The 17631-nt window shown below is 35.9% G+C and overlaps 1 protein-coding gene across 1 annotated transcript; it reads right to left on the bottom strand.

Moving 5' to 3' along the window:
* Positions 1 to 575: 575 nt before the first annotated feature.
* Positions 576 to 13844, bottom strand: LOC149478801 (uncharacterized). Its single transcript, XM_089708439.1, has 12 exons — positions 13633 to 13844; positions 13337 to 13414; positions 11792 to 12986; positions 11441 to 11581; positions 10960 to 11071; positions 10424 to 10567; positions 9955 to 10100; positions 9315 to 9481; positions 2648 to 2768; positions 2363 to 2478; positions 1920 to 2038; positions 576 to 707 (listed from the first exon to the last, which is right to left on the bottom strand). Exons 1-11 carry the CDS (start codon positions 13720 to 13722, stop codon positions 1931 to 1933), a joined length of 2418 nt encoding a protein of 805 aa, XP_089564565.1. The 5' UTR covers positions 13723 to 13844; the 3' UTR covers positions 576 to 707; positions 1920 to 1930.
* Between the last annotated feature and the right edge of the window lie 3787 nt (positions 13845 to 17631).

Below are 17631 nucleotides of genomic sequence, written 5' to 3'. Positions count from 1 at the left end.
ATAACTGAATAGAACAATAATTTGTATGCATGATCTTACGTCAATGCAATGTATTTACTATTTGTGTAACCACCGTCGAGAAAACTACTATTTTCTCGTAGAATTAACAGTCAAAGCATAATCAATGTTACACATAATTATTACACAGCACAAATATTATATTAAGGAATGCTAATGTAATAAAATATATTTTTAAGTCTATTTTGCGAAGCGGTAAAAGCCGTGATGTTGCAAAAGTTGCAGAAAAAGCGAAAACACGTGAGATTTAACCATTTATCAAAAAAATATGTGTTGGGGATGTTTGAGTTATTTTTACATAATAATCAGCGTCTGAAAAGCTAAATGTTTCGTTGATGATAGTATAACTCAATATGTGTGACCCTGTATACTGTGTAGAACACGTAAGACGAGAAAGCTGTTTTTAACGCATTTTAGTATGAATTTGTGTTATTACTTATTATTGAACATCTCGGTAGTCTTAAATTTGAAATTAGTACAAGGGATCGCATTACTGAAATTAGTAATGCGATCGCAAATTTAAATAAACTAGGTGTTAAAAAAACAAAAACCACAGGTAATTTCCAAATTTTTATTAAATCATCACAAAGAAAATAACATTTTCATAAATAATTATAATACTAAAATAAAAATAACATCAAAAATACATCACAGTCGAAATAATGGCGGCTTAGGTGGTTATTTTGAATCTGAAAAAAAAACGTTTTCAATATTACTACCGAATTTATTTTAAGGAGAAACTCAATTCTCATGTTATCCCATGAAATTCGGAGAATTGAGAGGAAACATAAATAAAAAAGGAACTACGAAATAAACTTTACACAATTTTACTACCAAACTTGGTAGTAGTAGTAGTAAATTATATGTATAAACTACTATAATAAATTTGAAGAATTTGTTTGTTTGCTTGAACGCGCCATCGCAAGAACCACGGGTCCGATTTAAAAAATTACAATTATTTCACTGTTAGATAGTCCATTTATCGAGAAAGGCTATGCAGCTAGGCTATAATCATGCTAAGACCAACAGGAGCAGAGCAATGCGGGTAAAAACGGCACAACTCACACAGGTCCACAACAGGTCCGCCCCGGCTTCGCCCGTGATACATATTTCGCAATAAAAGTTAGCCTATGTGTAAGTCCACACTGCGAGCCTAGCGCGGTTGCGACGGCGGGCGCGAAATATCAAACGTATGAAACGCGCCTTTGCGTCCACATTGAAATGACTATGGCGGAAGCCTAGTGCGACGGTAATGAGCGAGCCAGCGCGCGTAGTTTTCAAACTCTCCTATCCGCGCGTTCTGGCCACACTACGGGCCTAGTCAGCAAGCGACCCAATGCGCGGACGGCGGGGGTATCAAACCAGTTCGGTCTTGTCGCTCGACTTCTTATATATATCCTTTATTGTTTTTCGTAAAATAGCGGTAAATACTTAATTGTTGAAGTGAAACTTCTTTATTTATAAGTGCGATTCAATCTAAAACACTTATATACACGACAGTAATTTTGTAGGGTATAATCTCAATTCTTCATATAAGATTCACCCGTTATTCCTCTGTTTTATTTATTTCGTGTACAACTTCTATAATGATCTCATCTCAAAATCGGACTGTCCAGTAAAAATAGCAAATCGTCCAAAGTTTGCAACACCCGAAAAACGTCGAACCGCTACTTGAGCTCGCGCGTCGGTGTGGCCACCGCGAGCGCCCGCTCGTCGCGCCCGCCTAAGCCGCCGCCACCGCGCATTCAGTGTGGACGCACACTATGTCCTTTCTCGGGTATCAAAATATCTCCATACCAAATTTCATGCAAATTGGTTCAGTAGTTTAGGCGTGATTGAGTAACAGACAGACAGACAGAGTTACTTTCGCATTTATAATATTAGTATGGATTAGTACTGACCTCAAACTATTTCACGTGACCGCTGCCACTTGGTGCGCTCTCTGCAAACTGAAGTAATCCGTCACTTTGCTCTGGCTCTGGATATCTTCTTTGAACACCAGCGGGCAAGGGAAGTATTTCTGATAATAGATAAAAAAAAGATATGTTATATTTACATTTTTTGTACTATTTATAATTATGGAGAAATTGATATTTAGAAAAAAATGTATGCGTTACGATAAAAAATCTGATAAAAAATTGACTGTCAACTATCTGTCAGTCAAAAGTGGTTTTTATCATCAATCAGTTTTGACTATAACACACCGTATTTTGTTAAGCAACTGTGTACGTATATAGCGATAAATTGAGTTTTTTTTTACTCATGGAAATAGATATCTTATAAAGAATAAAGTATAATATAATTAAATGTTTAAATTATTACGATTAAATGTACTAATATCTACCTGAACGGACTTGATCCCTCCAGATATATCAACGGTAGGTACCACTTGCTTCGGTTTCAAAAACTTCACAAATCGTATCATCTCTGAGAAACTGGAATGTTCACTATATGGAATGCCTGTAAATTTTGTGTAAAGCATTTGAAATATTAATTTGACTGTCTGAAAATATTTTTACGAATAATTTTATTTAACATTAATTTACCACACTATAAATTATACAACCATTAAATACACACAGAAATTACAGATTATTGCATAGGTAATAAAAAAACAAGGTATAACTACCATAAATGGTAACAGAATCCTTTTCGACACAGGAATTTTTCCCATTCTCCCATCCGCTAGGCTTGAATGCAACCACCTCACTGAACGCACCTTGAAGACTGTCCAAGTAACTTTTTAGCTTCTGAAAAATTTGTATAAACATGTTTTTAATTAATCTAATCCATGCATTGTTTATAGACAGTAAAAAATATGAATGCGAATATTTATCGGTTGTATCGAGGACCTGTATCGGAAAGAACATGCAAATGTGTTGCAGATTTTGTCACTTGGACAAGTATTCTGTGGTATATGTATCCATATTAGGCACATATGGATACATATACCACAGAATACTTAATAGTAGCTAACGCTACAGAACGGACACTCTCCGCCTCCCGGCAAAAGAGAAAACACTTACCTCAACCCGCACGATCATGAGTAATATGGCTGGCGCTTACCGCAAGGATGATACGCAGCGAAAATTACGCTTGACAACATTTAATGTTAACAAAAGCAATAATTTATGAAATGTACTAAGTCGATGTGTCATGTAATGAATGTTACACATATGTATGCTTGTTTGCGTGCGTATATGAACGGTCGTGAGCTTGCGTATCTCTATGGGTGTGCGTGCATATCTGTATACATGTATGCTTTTTTTTTTGTGTGGTGTTTCTCAATGTTAGCCAGAAGGGCTTCTACATTTTAACGCGGACGCGGGGGTGAACTTAAGGTTCACCCTGGTAGCGACATGCGCAAGGGCGTCTCGGGCAAGGGATCTCGAACCTCGGCTTGGGCTGTCGCTTGAGTGGAGGAGGCCGGAAGGGAAATCGGACGAACATGTATGCGTGCATCTGCATACTTAAAATAATAAAAATAATAAAATCTTTATTAGCAAGCAGGCCAGGTACATTAAAAATTAACAATCTATGTACTTACAAACTAATTAAGTACTAAAACCTACTAGCTAAAAGGAATGCCGCTCAGCATTTTACAGTGAAAGCATAGACTTTCACTGCAGAGCTGATTTTCAGCGACACCTTATTTATATACTTATCTAATTATAAAAAGATTTACTTAATGTTAATATTCAATATATATCATCATACTCACTTCCGGTGACTGTCAAAGTAATACGTACAATTGTTGTGCTCCGCTATTTAAACCTCAATCATCTGTATAAGTTATCCATATTCAGTGAAAAGTGTAATTATTCATAAATAAACACCGAAATTGCACAAAAATCATCGGAAACTAAGAAAAGATAAGTCTTTAACAATTGAATTTACTAATTAATAATTCCATAATTCAAAGCATTTCGATAATCAACAGCTGTTATTGACAGATGTCACATATTTGACAAGTGTCAAATACATACTGCCAACATAAGGAAAATATCGGGAGTTGCCATTTGAAAAAGATAAGGAAAAATATAAAAGTCGGGTGACACGATATTGACCATAGACTAAAACTAAATTTTTTAAAATGAATAATGAAGCACTTTTTGACAAACTTAAAACCGAAATGCAAAACCAAACTAAGGGCGCGTTCCCACTATGTCGTAACGACTAATTTATCGTTCGACGACTGTCGTCTTTACCTGTTCCCATTATAACGATTGTTTGTCGTCAACATTTTTTATCGTTTAGCGACTGTCGTATCTAGCTGTTCCCATTGGATCGCGACGACATTTTATCGTTTCCTGGCAGTCGCTTTGTCGTTTACACATCATCAGCAAGCTACAAATCTAGTCGCCTCTGCGTTCGCTTGGTGATTACTAGTGCGTTTACTCTCCTGAGTTCAATGGACGTCATAGAGTTGCCGTCCACGATTTTTTATCGTTTTACGACTGTCGTGCTTGCCGTTCCCACTGTCACGACAAAGTGTCGTCACTGCAAAAACTGTCGTAGACGACAGTAAATTGTGTCGTTCTAAATGTGAACACCTCCATTTAAACATATAAGCCACGACACTTAAAACTACACGATTATCTGTCGTCACGACACGGTGGGAACGCGCCCTAAAGAAGTCTTAAATAAAATGGATGAAAAACTAGCACCTTTTACACGAGAAATAGAAGAATTACGATTAGAAAATAAAATTTTAAAAGAAAAAATAGCGAATTTGGAGAAAACCAGCAGATCAAACAACATTATTATATATGGTCTTAAGGAAACAGAATCATCCCAAACAGATCTTTTGGAAAAAGTAACCAAGAAACTTACTACCCATCTGAACATTACGGTTGAACCAAAAGATGTAAATAAGATTTATAGAATCGGAAAAAAAGATACTGTTGGAGGGAAAACTAGACCAATACTCATGGCCTGTGTTAATGGTTGGTTGAAAAATACAATTATGAAGAATAAGAAGAAACTTGGTGATGTTTACGTATCGGAAGATTTTCCTAAAGAGGTCTTGCAAAAAAGAAGAGAACTACACGAAAGGGTCAAAGAAGAACGAGATAAAGGGAATTATGCGACTATTAACTACGATAAACTTATTATTAAAGATTATTCTACACAGACAAACAACCGGAAAAGGGATCTATCCATATCACCAACTACCCCAATCCAGCCAGAGAAAAACGTACCGACTAAAAATAAGAAAAACGCATTCACACTAATGAGAGGCCGATCTAACTCCACAACATCTCTAACTGGAAAAATAGACCACAACGCATAGCAAATACCTATCAGCCACCGGAACAATATAACACAAACCACAATAGAAGAACATACAAATACTTTCCCCAAGCCGGTTGGTCACCGTGGGGACAACGACCAACACCCTCACCCCTCAAAAATGAAGCGCAACCATCTGTTAAAAATCTGCACCTACAACGTAAGATCCTTAGCATCACAAGAACGATTAATTGAACTGCTGCATGCACTGAAAAGCGTAGACTTCGATATTATAGGACTGAGTGAAGTAAGGAGAATGGGCTGCAAAATCGAAGAATTACAGGAATACATACTCTGCTATACAGGAGAAACAAAAGGACTATATGGCGTAGGATTTTTAATCAAAAAGCATTATAAAAATTTCATAGTAAATTATAGTGGAATATCTGAAAGAGTAGCGGTATTACAACTTAATCTAAACAAACAACTTCTTACACTTGTTCAAGCATACGCACCTACCGAAAAAGCGAGCGAGGAAGAACTTGATAGATTCTATAACGATCTTAGGACGGCCCAGGAAACTGAAGGCAAAACCGTATTGGTTATGGGAGATTTCAACGCTCAAATAGGACAACCATCTAGTCATGAAAATTTTGTAATGGGTAAATTTGGATATGGGAGACGGAATGCTAGAGGTGAAAGATTAATTCAATATGCTTGCGAACAAAAACTGTTCATAATGAACACATATTTTAAAAAGAGGCACAATAGGAGATGGACTTGGGTGTCGCCAGACCATAGAACGAGAAACGAAATTGATTTTATAATGTGCAATGAACCTAAAATAATAAATAATATAGAAGTTCTGAATAACCTGTCCTATCCGTCAGACCATAGATTAGTACGAGCATCTCTTTCACTAAAAATACCGAAATTGAGCAGGAAAACTTTCAGATCCCAACATAAGTTACCTTCAACTGACCAAGAAAAAATGTTGTACATAAAGCTACTGAAACAAAATTTAGAAAATAAAATAAATCTCAATCATGATACAAAAAACATACAATATTTCTACGACAAATTAGAAAACATAATCTCAACAAGCGTTATTAAAAAACCTACAACTAATAGCAGAGACAACAAAACTAACATCCTAAGCGAATCAACAATAAACCTACTAAACAGGCGGACAGAATTATTAAAAACTAAAAATAAAACAAAAGAAATTAAAGAGGAACTTAAAAAATTGTTTAAATTATCAAATAAAGAAATAGCAAGAGATTACAAAAACCATAGAAGCAAAATTATAGAGAAAAACTTAGACAAATACAGAAGCATCAAACGAGCTAATAAAGAACTTACTACACATAAAGACTGGATACTTAAACTAAACAAAAAGCAAGAGACAACTAAAACACGTCAGGATATTATTAACTACGCAACTTCATTTTATAAAGAATTATATAGGAAACCAGAAATAATGATACAAACTACACAGAAAAAGTTCTCGAGTACGCAACATAAGGAAGATATCGTAAAAGAATTTGTTAGTGAGGACGAAGTATTAAAACATATCAAAAAACTAAAATCTGACAAAAGTCCGGGCCCAGATAATATTACCAATGAAGCTTTAAAAATAGGTGCACCAGTACTCACTCCATATCTTGCACAACTTTATAACTTAGTACTTCAAACCGAAAATGTACCTAAACAATGGTACAGCTCAGAGATAGTTTTGCTCTATAAAAAAGGAGATCCATTAGATATTGCTAATTATAGACCTATTAGCCTTCTATCTAGTATTTATAAACTTTTCACATCCATACTTTTGAGTCGGTTAACACCACTAATAGATTCCCAACAACCAATTGAACAAGCAGGCTTTCGTTCGGCCTTTTCAACTATAGATCATATCCACACGTTAGACCAAGTACTAGAGAAATATAAAGAATTCAATCACCCGCTTTATGTAGCTTTTGTTGACTACTCAAAAGCATTCGACTCCATTACTCACTGTTCAATTTGGAAAGCGCTCGAATCATGCAAAATAAGTACCACATATATAAATATTCTAAAGAACATCTACTCTCATAGTGTAAGCAGAATACGGTTAGAAAACAAAGGAGAAGAGATACAAATCGGACGAGGAGTTAGACAAGGCGACCCCTTATCACCAAAGCTGTTCATCGCAGTATTGGAGGATGTCTTCCAGAGTATTGACTGGAAAAACAAAGGGCTGTGGATTTCAGGCCGATATCTTAGTCATCTAAGATTTGCAGATGACATAGTTCTATTTGCCAACTCAGCCAACGAACTAGAACAAATGTTACAACTGTTATCGAACTCCAGCCAGGAAGTAGGCCTACATATGAACCTCCAAAAAACTAAAATAATGACCAATTCTCGAACTAAACTAATACAAATATCCGGTAATCAAATCGAATATGTTAACAGCTACATATATCTAGGAAAGCTAGTATCATTTAACGAAAACTGTAATGAAGAAGAAGTTGATAGAAGAATTAATGGGACGTGGAAGAAATTTTGGGCTCAAAAAGAAATTTTAAAAGGAGACTACCACATAGGATTGAAGAGAATAGTGATGGATACCTGTATTTTACCTAGTTTGACATACGGGAGCCAGACATGGACATATACAAAGAAAATTAAAAACAAAATTACCACATGCCAACGTTCAATGGAACGAAGTATATTAAAAATAAAAAAAATACAGAAGATTAGAAGCAAAGACATAAGAAATAAAACTAAACTAACAGATGCTCTCCGCCAAGCTCTACATCTCAAATGGCAATGGGCGGGTCACATATCGAGATATACAGATAACAGATGGACATTACTGACAACTAAATGGGCAGGACCAACAGGAAAAAGGAAAAAAGGTAAACCAAGAAAGCGATGGGCTGATGATTTAATAGAAACGGTGGGCAAAAACTGGATGAAAATTTCACAGGATAGGATTACATGGAAGAGGAGAGAGGAGGCTTTTACCCAATAAGGGGTCCGTGGAAATAAGAAAAATAAAACTAACATTAGATACTAAAATAGATTAAGTTAAACTAACAACTAACAAAACATTTGAAATGTAAATTTTGATTTTTTCACGGAATAAATGAGCTTTATTATTATTATTATGTTTCTCATTTCCATAATACTCGGGTACCACCAGAAAGACAGTACCCGGATCTTTGGAAGGCTTACGTGGGGACACGGATCCAACACGCAGAGGCCCTTTCGAGAATTTTAATGTGTTGTGGGACACCAGCCGCAGCCTGCCCATGACTGCACTATAGAGATACAGCCCTGGGCAGTCCGCGGCCGATGTAGGACTATTGCAGGGTATGGAAATTTAATGATTGGGCTATGGATTGGGATGCTAAATGGACTGGTACTGAGGACTATGGGAAACTATGGCACCTGCCTTTCTACTAAAAGAAAGTAAAAATATGTTGGCAGGTGGTGACTCGCCCTCTCACTGTATGGGCCCCCGAAATAAGTCGCTGCAATAGTGCGACAAGGGGGCAACATATTGTGAGCAGCTAAGGGTGGAGAGGCGTCCCTGGACTTTAAACTACGATCACGCGCTCCCTGAGGGTCCAGCATCACGTGCCCACTCGCCACTTACGCTTCGCATCCACCCTTCGAGTTAAAAGCTCTCGCGACTCCACTCTGGCCGGCCGGTTAAGGCAAGCCAGAGGTGGGGGTCCTGTCCTCGTCAGGCTTCACTCCGACCGGCCAGTGAAGGCAAGCCGGAGATGAAGACAGGGGCCTCCCCCGGGAGCACTCGGTTCCCGCGGGGTCGCTACTCCCCGACACCCCGCCACAAGGTGTCCTGCGGGTTGACTGATTGCACGGGTGGAATATCTGTTGTCACGTAGACTACAGATATTCCAACCGCGGGCGATGGGGTCGTCACATCCCTACGCCCTTTTATTATTATTATTATTATAATATTCAATATAGGTAATAAATAAATAATTAATATAAATATAATAAAAAAACTTGTAAACTACTTGTGTATGTCGTGTATGTCTGTCCGGCCTCACCTCGTGCGTGAGGTCGCGCATGGGCACCACGTGCAGCTGGCACGAGTGCGGCGGCGCGTGGCTGAAGCTGCGGCCCTCCACCGCGCGCAGCACGCGGTCCTTCTCGGGGCACGCCCACACCGAGCAGCCCACGCGCCGAGCCATGCCCAGGAAGAACTTCTCTTTGCCTGAAAAATTTAAATACAATAAATCTATATATATACATATTATATAAAACTCAAAGGTGACTGATATCACTATATCAGTCACCTAGATCACTATCTATCAACGCAAAGCCCAAACAACAGGACGTATCGGGCTGAAATTTGGCATGCAGATAGATGTTAGGACGTAGACATCCGCTGAGAAAGGATTTCCCGAAATTCTTGCGGGAACAGGGAAAAACGGGGATGCACGCACAAAGTCGTGGGCGGAAGCTAGTAAGTAATGAATGTAATAAGTTAAACAAAGAAACAGGCATAAACTCACGAAATTATTGTATTGTCACCGATCCATGATAAGTAAAGTGGGTCAAAATCGAGTTTTAAGGAGTCAGTTTTATATCTAAAAACCTATTCCAATAAAATATTGATATCAATAATTCAGTAAGAATTATGACATAAAATTATCACAAATCATTATCTTTTTACAAACAACCTACCAATAGTATAAGTGCCGCACACAATGAGTACTGACGAGAACTTCTTCCCAGCTTTTTCCAACATGGTCTTCTTTTGACGCAAGTGATAAAGCGCCATTTCCAAGCTTTGGTCTTGTGTGGGAAAGTCGTAACGCGGGTTGCAGTAGCTGGAATATAAGCAACAAAATACTATTAAACATACCTATCTGATGATTTAATGTTATAAGGTAGTGAGTTTTAATATACCAGATTGACAAATTATAGCAAACTGTATCAGTAATCCTAGGTGGTGGTGGATGCTCCTAAATTATTTTATTTTATAGATAAATAAAACACAAATCACTTTATAGTTATTGTAGTTAAATGGTTATAAGGGAATATTTATTTATTTTTAGATTTTTACTTTTTTAATGTCTATTACAGTGAATGAAAACAAACATAATAACGATATATCTCCAGCATTGCATATTTTTCCACAAAAGAAACTTACGTAGTATCCAAATATATAGTGTGTATATCCCTATTCCAAAATATAGGAAAGGACTCCATAATCGGAGACGCTCTAAAGTCCCCCGTATGAAGCAGAGTTTTTCCGCTGGGTAGAGTGAATACCAACATTACTGCACCTGGACAACTGCAAAATAAAAATGATCAAAACTCGTTAAAGCTGTATAAGCAAATAGCATATAAACTGAAGTTTAAGAAAGATTGGCTTGCAATAGTAGCCTTATATTATTCCATAATACTGCTATTGGCGTGCAATAGTAGTATTATGGAATAATATAAGGAATATAATTCTTTTACAGTTCATACAACAATACAACAAGCTGACCAAGACATTTGTGTGTTTTTTGCAAAAAAAAAGGTCATACAAGCATCCATCCCAATTTTTCAAAAGCTTTTTTTTAAGTCTAAGTATACAAAAAATTACATCATAAATCTAAGGTACAAGTCCTTGAATGGAATTGCTTTTCCGTTTCATCCTCATAATTTATTAATAATGCACATAAACATATAAAAACTCACTGATTTGCATCAACAGCCATAACTTCGACGCCATCAATTTTAATGGACTCATCAACATTCATAATATGAATGTGTTTCATGTTTACTCCTAAACGTGACACGCATAAGTCCGCTAAAAGAAAAAGGAAAAAAAGCCAAATAAAAATGAAATCATTTTTGCCTTGCAAGTTGCATTCCAATAAATATCAAAATTCAGTTAATAAAATATAAACATATTTGCTCATAGTCTTAAAGCCGCGAATGATATTTTTAAGTAGGTACAGTATTTCATTTTTTTTTTAGTCAAATAATTGAATTTCATTTATATGGATGGCCATCCTCAAAAACTCACATGTTCGTAACAGAACAAGGAATATTAGCAAAAATTTGGAATCTGATACTCTTTATAATTATTTTTAAGGTACTTTAGAGTAAGTACATCACTTTAACTGAACAAAAGATCAGATACGCGGAGAACTAACTTTATAAAATTATCTCTTACCAGTAATTTTTGAACAAAACAGCAATTTGCTAAAATTTTTCTTCAAGCCTGAATAATGATCTGAATGGAAATGTGTGAGGAAATAATGTTTAACATTTGGGATATCCCCATAGGCAAATGCATCCACTGCAAAATGTGTCCCTGAAAGCAAAAAAATTATCTTCTAAAGTTGAGATTCTAAACTAATAATCTTAAAATGTATGTTTTTATTTGATGATTAAACAACTAACTACTCAGGCAATAAAACTTTTTTTTTAATATCAATCAAAAATACTTTTTAAATGTGCTAAATAAAACACTGATAAGATTAAAAATAATGTAACAATCCAATAATACCTTGGATTCTCTTACCTGCAACAATTTTATAATTTGGAATAATTCTAGTCACAGTTGATGTTTTATTTGATTTAGATTTGACTGGCAAATGAAACTGTATAGACTCGACAATCTTCCTTGGTGAGTAAGAACCAATACTCTCATTTTTCACTTTTGAGAACTGTGTGGCTTCCGATTCCTTGATGTCAATTCTGGGAGAGATTGATCTGTGTGACAGCTTCCTCGCCGATTTGACACTTTCATTGTTCTTTCTACTGGCTTTAGTAGATGGAACAGTAGCATCATTTTTAATAGCAGTTATACACAAGTTTTTACTCATGTCATGTGAATCATCCTGAGCTAAGATCTTATCTTTTAAACCATCACCATTCTTTATCAAATCTACTGAACCATTCACATCAACTATCTTCTTGACCTTTAACACATTAGAAAAATAACAATCTATTGACTTCTGCTTTAATTTATCATGGACTGCCTTCCCATTCCTGAATCTGATCTGGGATGCAAATTTCCCGGTGGCAGCAATGAATTTACTTTGATCTTTGATTTTGTTCTTCAACAATTTATTATTTGAGGGCTGCACAATGACATCTGACAGTTTTTTAACATCATTTGTGTTCAAAATAAGAACTTTATTTTCTTCTCTTTCAGTTTGTTGTGACAATTTTTGCTTTTTAATTTCTAAATTGACAGCAACAGATGGTCTCTTTGACGGACTGTGTTTATATGGCAATACTTCTTGCTCTGTTTCCATTTTCACCGATTCATCTGATATCTCAATAATTTCACATTCAAAACTCATATTGTTATTATCATTTGTCACTGATACATGCTTAATATTACTATTCTTTGTACTTAGTTCTACATTGTTAGTGTTGTTCACAGAAAAACACACAGTGTAAGATGGTTTTAAGTCTATATTATAGACGAGTGTGTCATCACTTTTGTTTTCAACATAACTTAATTCTGTTGCAGAGGACAGAGATATAAAGGAATTATTATTATCATCAGTCTTGGCATTGTTACATACTAGGGGTACACCAATCTCAGTTGATAAGGACAGGTGATCATTAAAGAAAGGCAGATTTTCAATAGCCGAAAGGTGGAGTGTTTCTTCATCTTCCAACTTCTTTACTCCGTTTTCTTTTGTCTTTTTTAATTTGTCACATGTTACATTGTTACTTATATTTTCTTTATCTTGTGAGAAAACCTAAAAGTTGTCAGGAATTAGAGTTGTTACTAATCAGGGGCGTAGCTACCCCCGTATCTGCCGTATCAATTATACGGGGCCCCCGCACCAAGGGGGCCCCCAACGTGCGCTTATGTGAGAAATCTTTACCCTTCCTAAGGGCCCCCAAACAAATTTTTATATGGGGCCCTGCCAAGGCACGCTACGCTTCTGTTACTAATAATATAACACAACCTTGGTATACAATAATGACTTGAATAATAAGAACTCATAATATTATAAATATGAAGTTTGTTATGAACTTATTTGTAATATTTAATTGTAAGATTAAACAAAGAACCCTTAAGCTAAAATGAGCAATACGTCTTCACCTTATTTAAATTTTTCTTGGTCTTGCTTATGATGCTATTTTTCTTCAAAGATAGTGAGCATCGGCTTCTGATTGAATTCTGAAAAAATTATTATTATATGCAGTGCTATTGTTGGATACAATTTTGATTTAAACTTTCTATTAGGTACTATTTATGGTAATGTCTATAGTTTCATAACTATGCAAGATTTTTAATATTATTTGTTTTTATTATACGTCATATGAGTAAATCAATTACATTATTCTAAAAGTTAAACTTTATTACTTTATAGGTTTAACAAGATAAATATTTCGAACCTGAGTCAGAGTGAGATCGTTGCTCAATTTTTTTACAGATCGAGGATTTAACAATGAGGGTACATAAATATCAATATCATCTTCATGCATTTTCTAATAATCATAGTAAGCGAAAAAGACTAACAAGTCTGAAAAATTAAATTCACATTGAAATTCGATTGATCAATATGTTTAAATTTCGTAAATTTCGCACAATGTTTTCAGGTGTCATTTGTCAACGTGACAAGTGACAACTGACAATTTCAAAAGCCACAATTTTTTTTTTTTTTTAATAATTTATTCATAACCATGGATACAAGTCCTTCAGTCGCAATCAAAAACCACAAATAATTACTTTTGATGTCACATTTGTGAGCATCTCTGTGAACTCACATCAAAAACGAAAATTTGAAAAACAGTAAAGTAAGAATCAATTTGATTTCTATAAGAGCCTAAGCTATTGATTCAACGACGCCGTTATACAGGGTTACTTGTAAAACACCAGCAACCTCGCAGGACAAGATAGACTTTTGATAATTTGTTAGATTTTATTTTCATACAAAAATAAATATTCATTTAATTTTCCGTTTGAATATTATAAACTCTACGCCTCCCAAAAATTACATAAACAAAAAGCGAACGAGAGGGGGAAAGGGGCATCGCGTCGTCCATCCGATAATGAATAGAACATAGACTTACAAATGTTAGGAGAGTACAATAAAAGTTTAAAAAATCATTTAAAAATAATTATGCCAAAAGTCGTAGAACAAATGTTGTTACTTATGATGTTAGCTATCTTGTCCTGCGAGGTTGCTGGTGTTTTACAAGTAACCCTGTATAATTGCTTGAATGATATCCAGCCATACTATTTAATACACCGACGCACGGTGTAGCTCGTATTTATAGTTGGGGAGGCGAGGTAGCTAAATGGCGTAATTCGACGGCGCCGTCGAGACTTATCAAAATCGAAAGATAAAATAATTTCGAAAAGAAAAGCTTCTATGGTAAAAACCATTTTAGCGGTGGGTTTGGCGTGTACCGTTTTTCAAAAATGTAAAAAAAAACAGTTACTTGGGCATTCTCGAGCGCGTCAGATATTCATACTACGTATGCCCCAAGTGCCTCTGATAACAACGGTATACTAATCTGCCGGTTTGCGTGGTGGGGCTAGGCATATAAATTAGTCAAAAATGCACAAAAAAAAAATTTACTCGAGCGCGTCAGATTTTCGGAAGGGGTGTTAAGTAGGCCCCAAGGAAGCTCCCCTTAAAAAAACTGACGATTTCGGCGTGACGATAAGTTACGATGAATTTTTGAAAATGCAAAAAAAATAAGTCTTTTTGAAATACTCGAGCGCGTCAGATTTTCATAGGGGAGGTTTATCTCGGTATCCTGAAAGCATATTTTCTTAATCTGACAAAAATGTTGGTGGGTTCTCTTAATCTGACCGAAAAAGGTTTTTGGGTTTCTTTTTTTTAATCATCGTTATTTCATATCAATTTTTTTAACACCCTCAGTTTTCGAGATATACTCAAAAAACCGGGAGTTTAAGTTTTCATGATGCTTCAAGTCAAAAAGTTTTAACTTTGGACAAAAATGTAAAGAGACATTTTTTGTGTAAAATAAAATTACCTTTTTTGTGCATTTATACTTTTTTTTTTGTAAAATGTATTGTTCGCGAAAATGTATTGTTCGCGACTTATATACTGCAACGCGTTTTTCGGAAGACGAAATGGCTCCTCCAGACTTCCGGTCATGCGGAAACCGGCAGATTTTGTATTTTTAGTAAGTTTTAGATTATATTCTTCAAAATAAAAAATGAAAAATTCGCGCTCGTGAATGCCGGATTAACGTTTTTTTTTACAAGTTCGCGACCCTATAACTCGGCTGCGTCAAAGACTTATCGTCAGATTAGTTAAATTTAGTCTTATAACACTAAAATCAACCCCCAATATCTTAATCTGACGCGCTCGAGTATTTCAGACTATCGATTTTTTTTTACTAATCTGATCGTCTATCCTAGGCGCGCGTCACTACATATAGAGCTAAATAGTTTACAAGGTTGTTCTATTAGGTCTAAGGTATCTCTCATATCTTAAACTGCCACGCTCGAGTATTACCGAAAATTCCCCTATTCGCCTCCCTATCTATTACGGTACATCTTAGACCAAAATAGTAATTTTTAGAACGGCTGGGCCAATTTTAAAGGGATTTTCACTTAGAGATAGTTGATATAATACGGAGTAACAAGTTACTTTTTATATTCCTACAGGCACATTAAGATATTTTACTCGTTCACGCGGGTGAAAACCGCGGGGCCCAGCGGTCAATACTAACATGTGTAAAGAATAATTCTCACTGTACAGCCAATCTTACATATGTACATAAGAGTATTATCAAAGATTTTGAATAGACAATAATTAAGCTATTGCATAGCTTCTATCGCGGGCCTTGAGCGCGGGGACCGAATCGAGAAATTCCGTAACGAAAAAACCTCACGCTCCCACTCCGACGGGCTCGGAGGTGTGGCTTGAAGGCATGCTATGCAATAGCTTTACCGCGGCAGTCCCTGAGTGCCACACGTCTTTTTATTGATAAATTGAGACATGATGCGGGTTTTAATTCAGAAAACGCTTTTGATATATTGTGTGTTTCAATTTAAAATCAATACAAGTGGTTTTGTGCCGTTCATTATTTTTTTTTTATTGATATTGTTAGGATTTGTATGGGTTTCCGTGATACTTTTCCGTGTACTTTTTCAGGTTTTACATTAAGTAATGCATGTTTTTATATGATGTCTAAAGTCAGACTTGGTACCTAGTATCAAATTAGTGAATTGACATGCAACATTTATATATGTCGTGGCCTGTGGTCGTGGCCATATCGTAGATTTGCTCATTTCATGAAACGATTGATCATTTCACGAAATGGTCGCATTGCATGATGTGGCCAACATAGTTTGACCAGATCGTTAAATCGTCAATGTTTCACGATTTTGTCATCCACATTTCGCCAGATCGTATAAAGTATAGGGAGTCCATAAAATATAAAAAAAAAATCAGAATATTTTAAGAACTTGTTTATTGTCATTTAAGTTATTGCCGCGGCAGCGGCCGGCGAGAGCCAGAAGTAAATCGTTTTTGTAATAGGAAACAGGTTAGGTTAAGTTAGACTTTGATAAACAACGCACGAACCGAGCGAACAAAGCGAGCGTGCCGCGGCAGCGGCCGGCGAGTGCCAGAAGCGAATCGCTTTTTAGAAAAGAAACAATTATAATAATATAGCAGGATATATAAATATAGTTATAGAACTTTAGACGTATTTTTCTTGAATATAAGATATCCGCAGTTTCCATAGTACTCGAACCTCTTCGTCGTAATTCTTTGCTATGACTTTCTTCATATTCTAATTAAACGAATTATGAAGATTTTAACTGCGAATAATAAAATTTTCGCCAGTGGCCGCCATCTTCACACATAAACACAGCGCCTGCAGCGCCTCTACCAATAATTAATGTAACTACTTTATGATATGATCAAATAATTTTGATCATTTCATGAAAAAACTGCGCGTTTAGTTGCCCATATCGAGAAACGATTTCTTATCATTGATCTGCTCAAACTACATCGTGATGTGGCCAATAGACATTCAACCATTTCATGAAATGCGACCATTTCATGATATGATCAATCATTTCATGAAATGAGCAAATCTACGATATGGCCACGACATATACATGTCGTGGCCACCCAACCTCAACCCCAAGTCTCAACTATTTATATGTTACCATTATTAATTATTGCCTATTGGCTATAAAAATATGAGGACAATGAGGATTTATAAAAAGATTCAAACATAATTTAAATGGATTCTCAGACACGACGTCGAAAAAAGCTAAGAAAAAGCTACATATTCATATTTTGTACAAGCGAAGCAGGGAGCAGTGAATGGTGAACGAAGAGGGTAATCTGTTTTCAACGCGCGGTCTTGACTTGGTCTTGACAGGTTAAGCTCATTCAT

The sequence above is a fragment of the Colias philodice genome, chromosome 21, assembly GCF_061535455.1.
Source record: "Colias philodice isolate Cphi_HAF_F1 chromosome 21, ilColPhil1 Martin Lab GWU primary, whole genome shotgun sequence".
Taxonomy (NCBI): Eukaryota; Metazoa; Arthropoda; class Insecta; order Lepidoptera; family Pieridae; genus Colias; species Colias philodice.
Note: the sequence above shows the minus strand (reverse complement) of the source record. Positions and strands in the feature narration are given on the sequence as shown.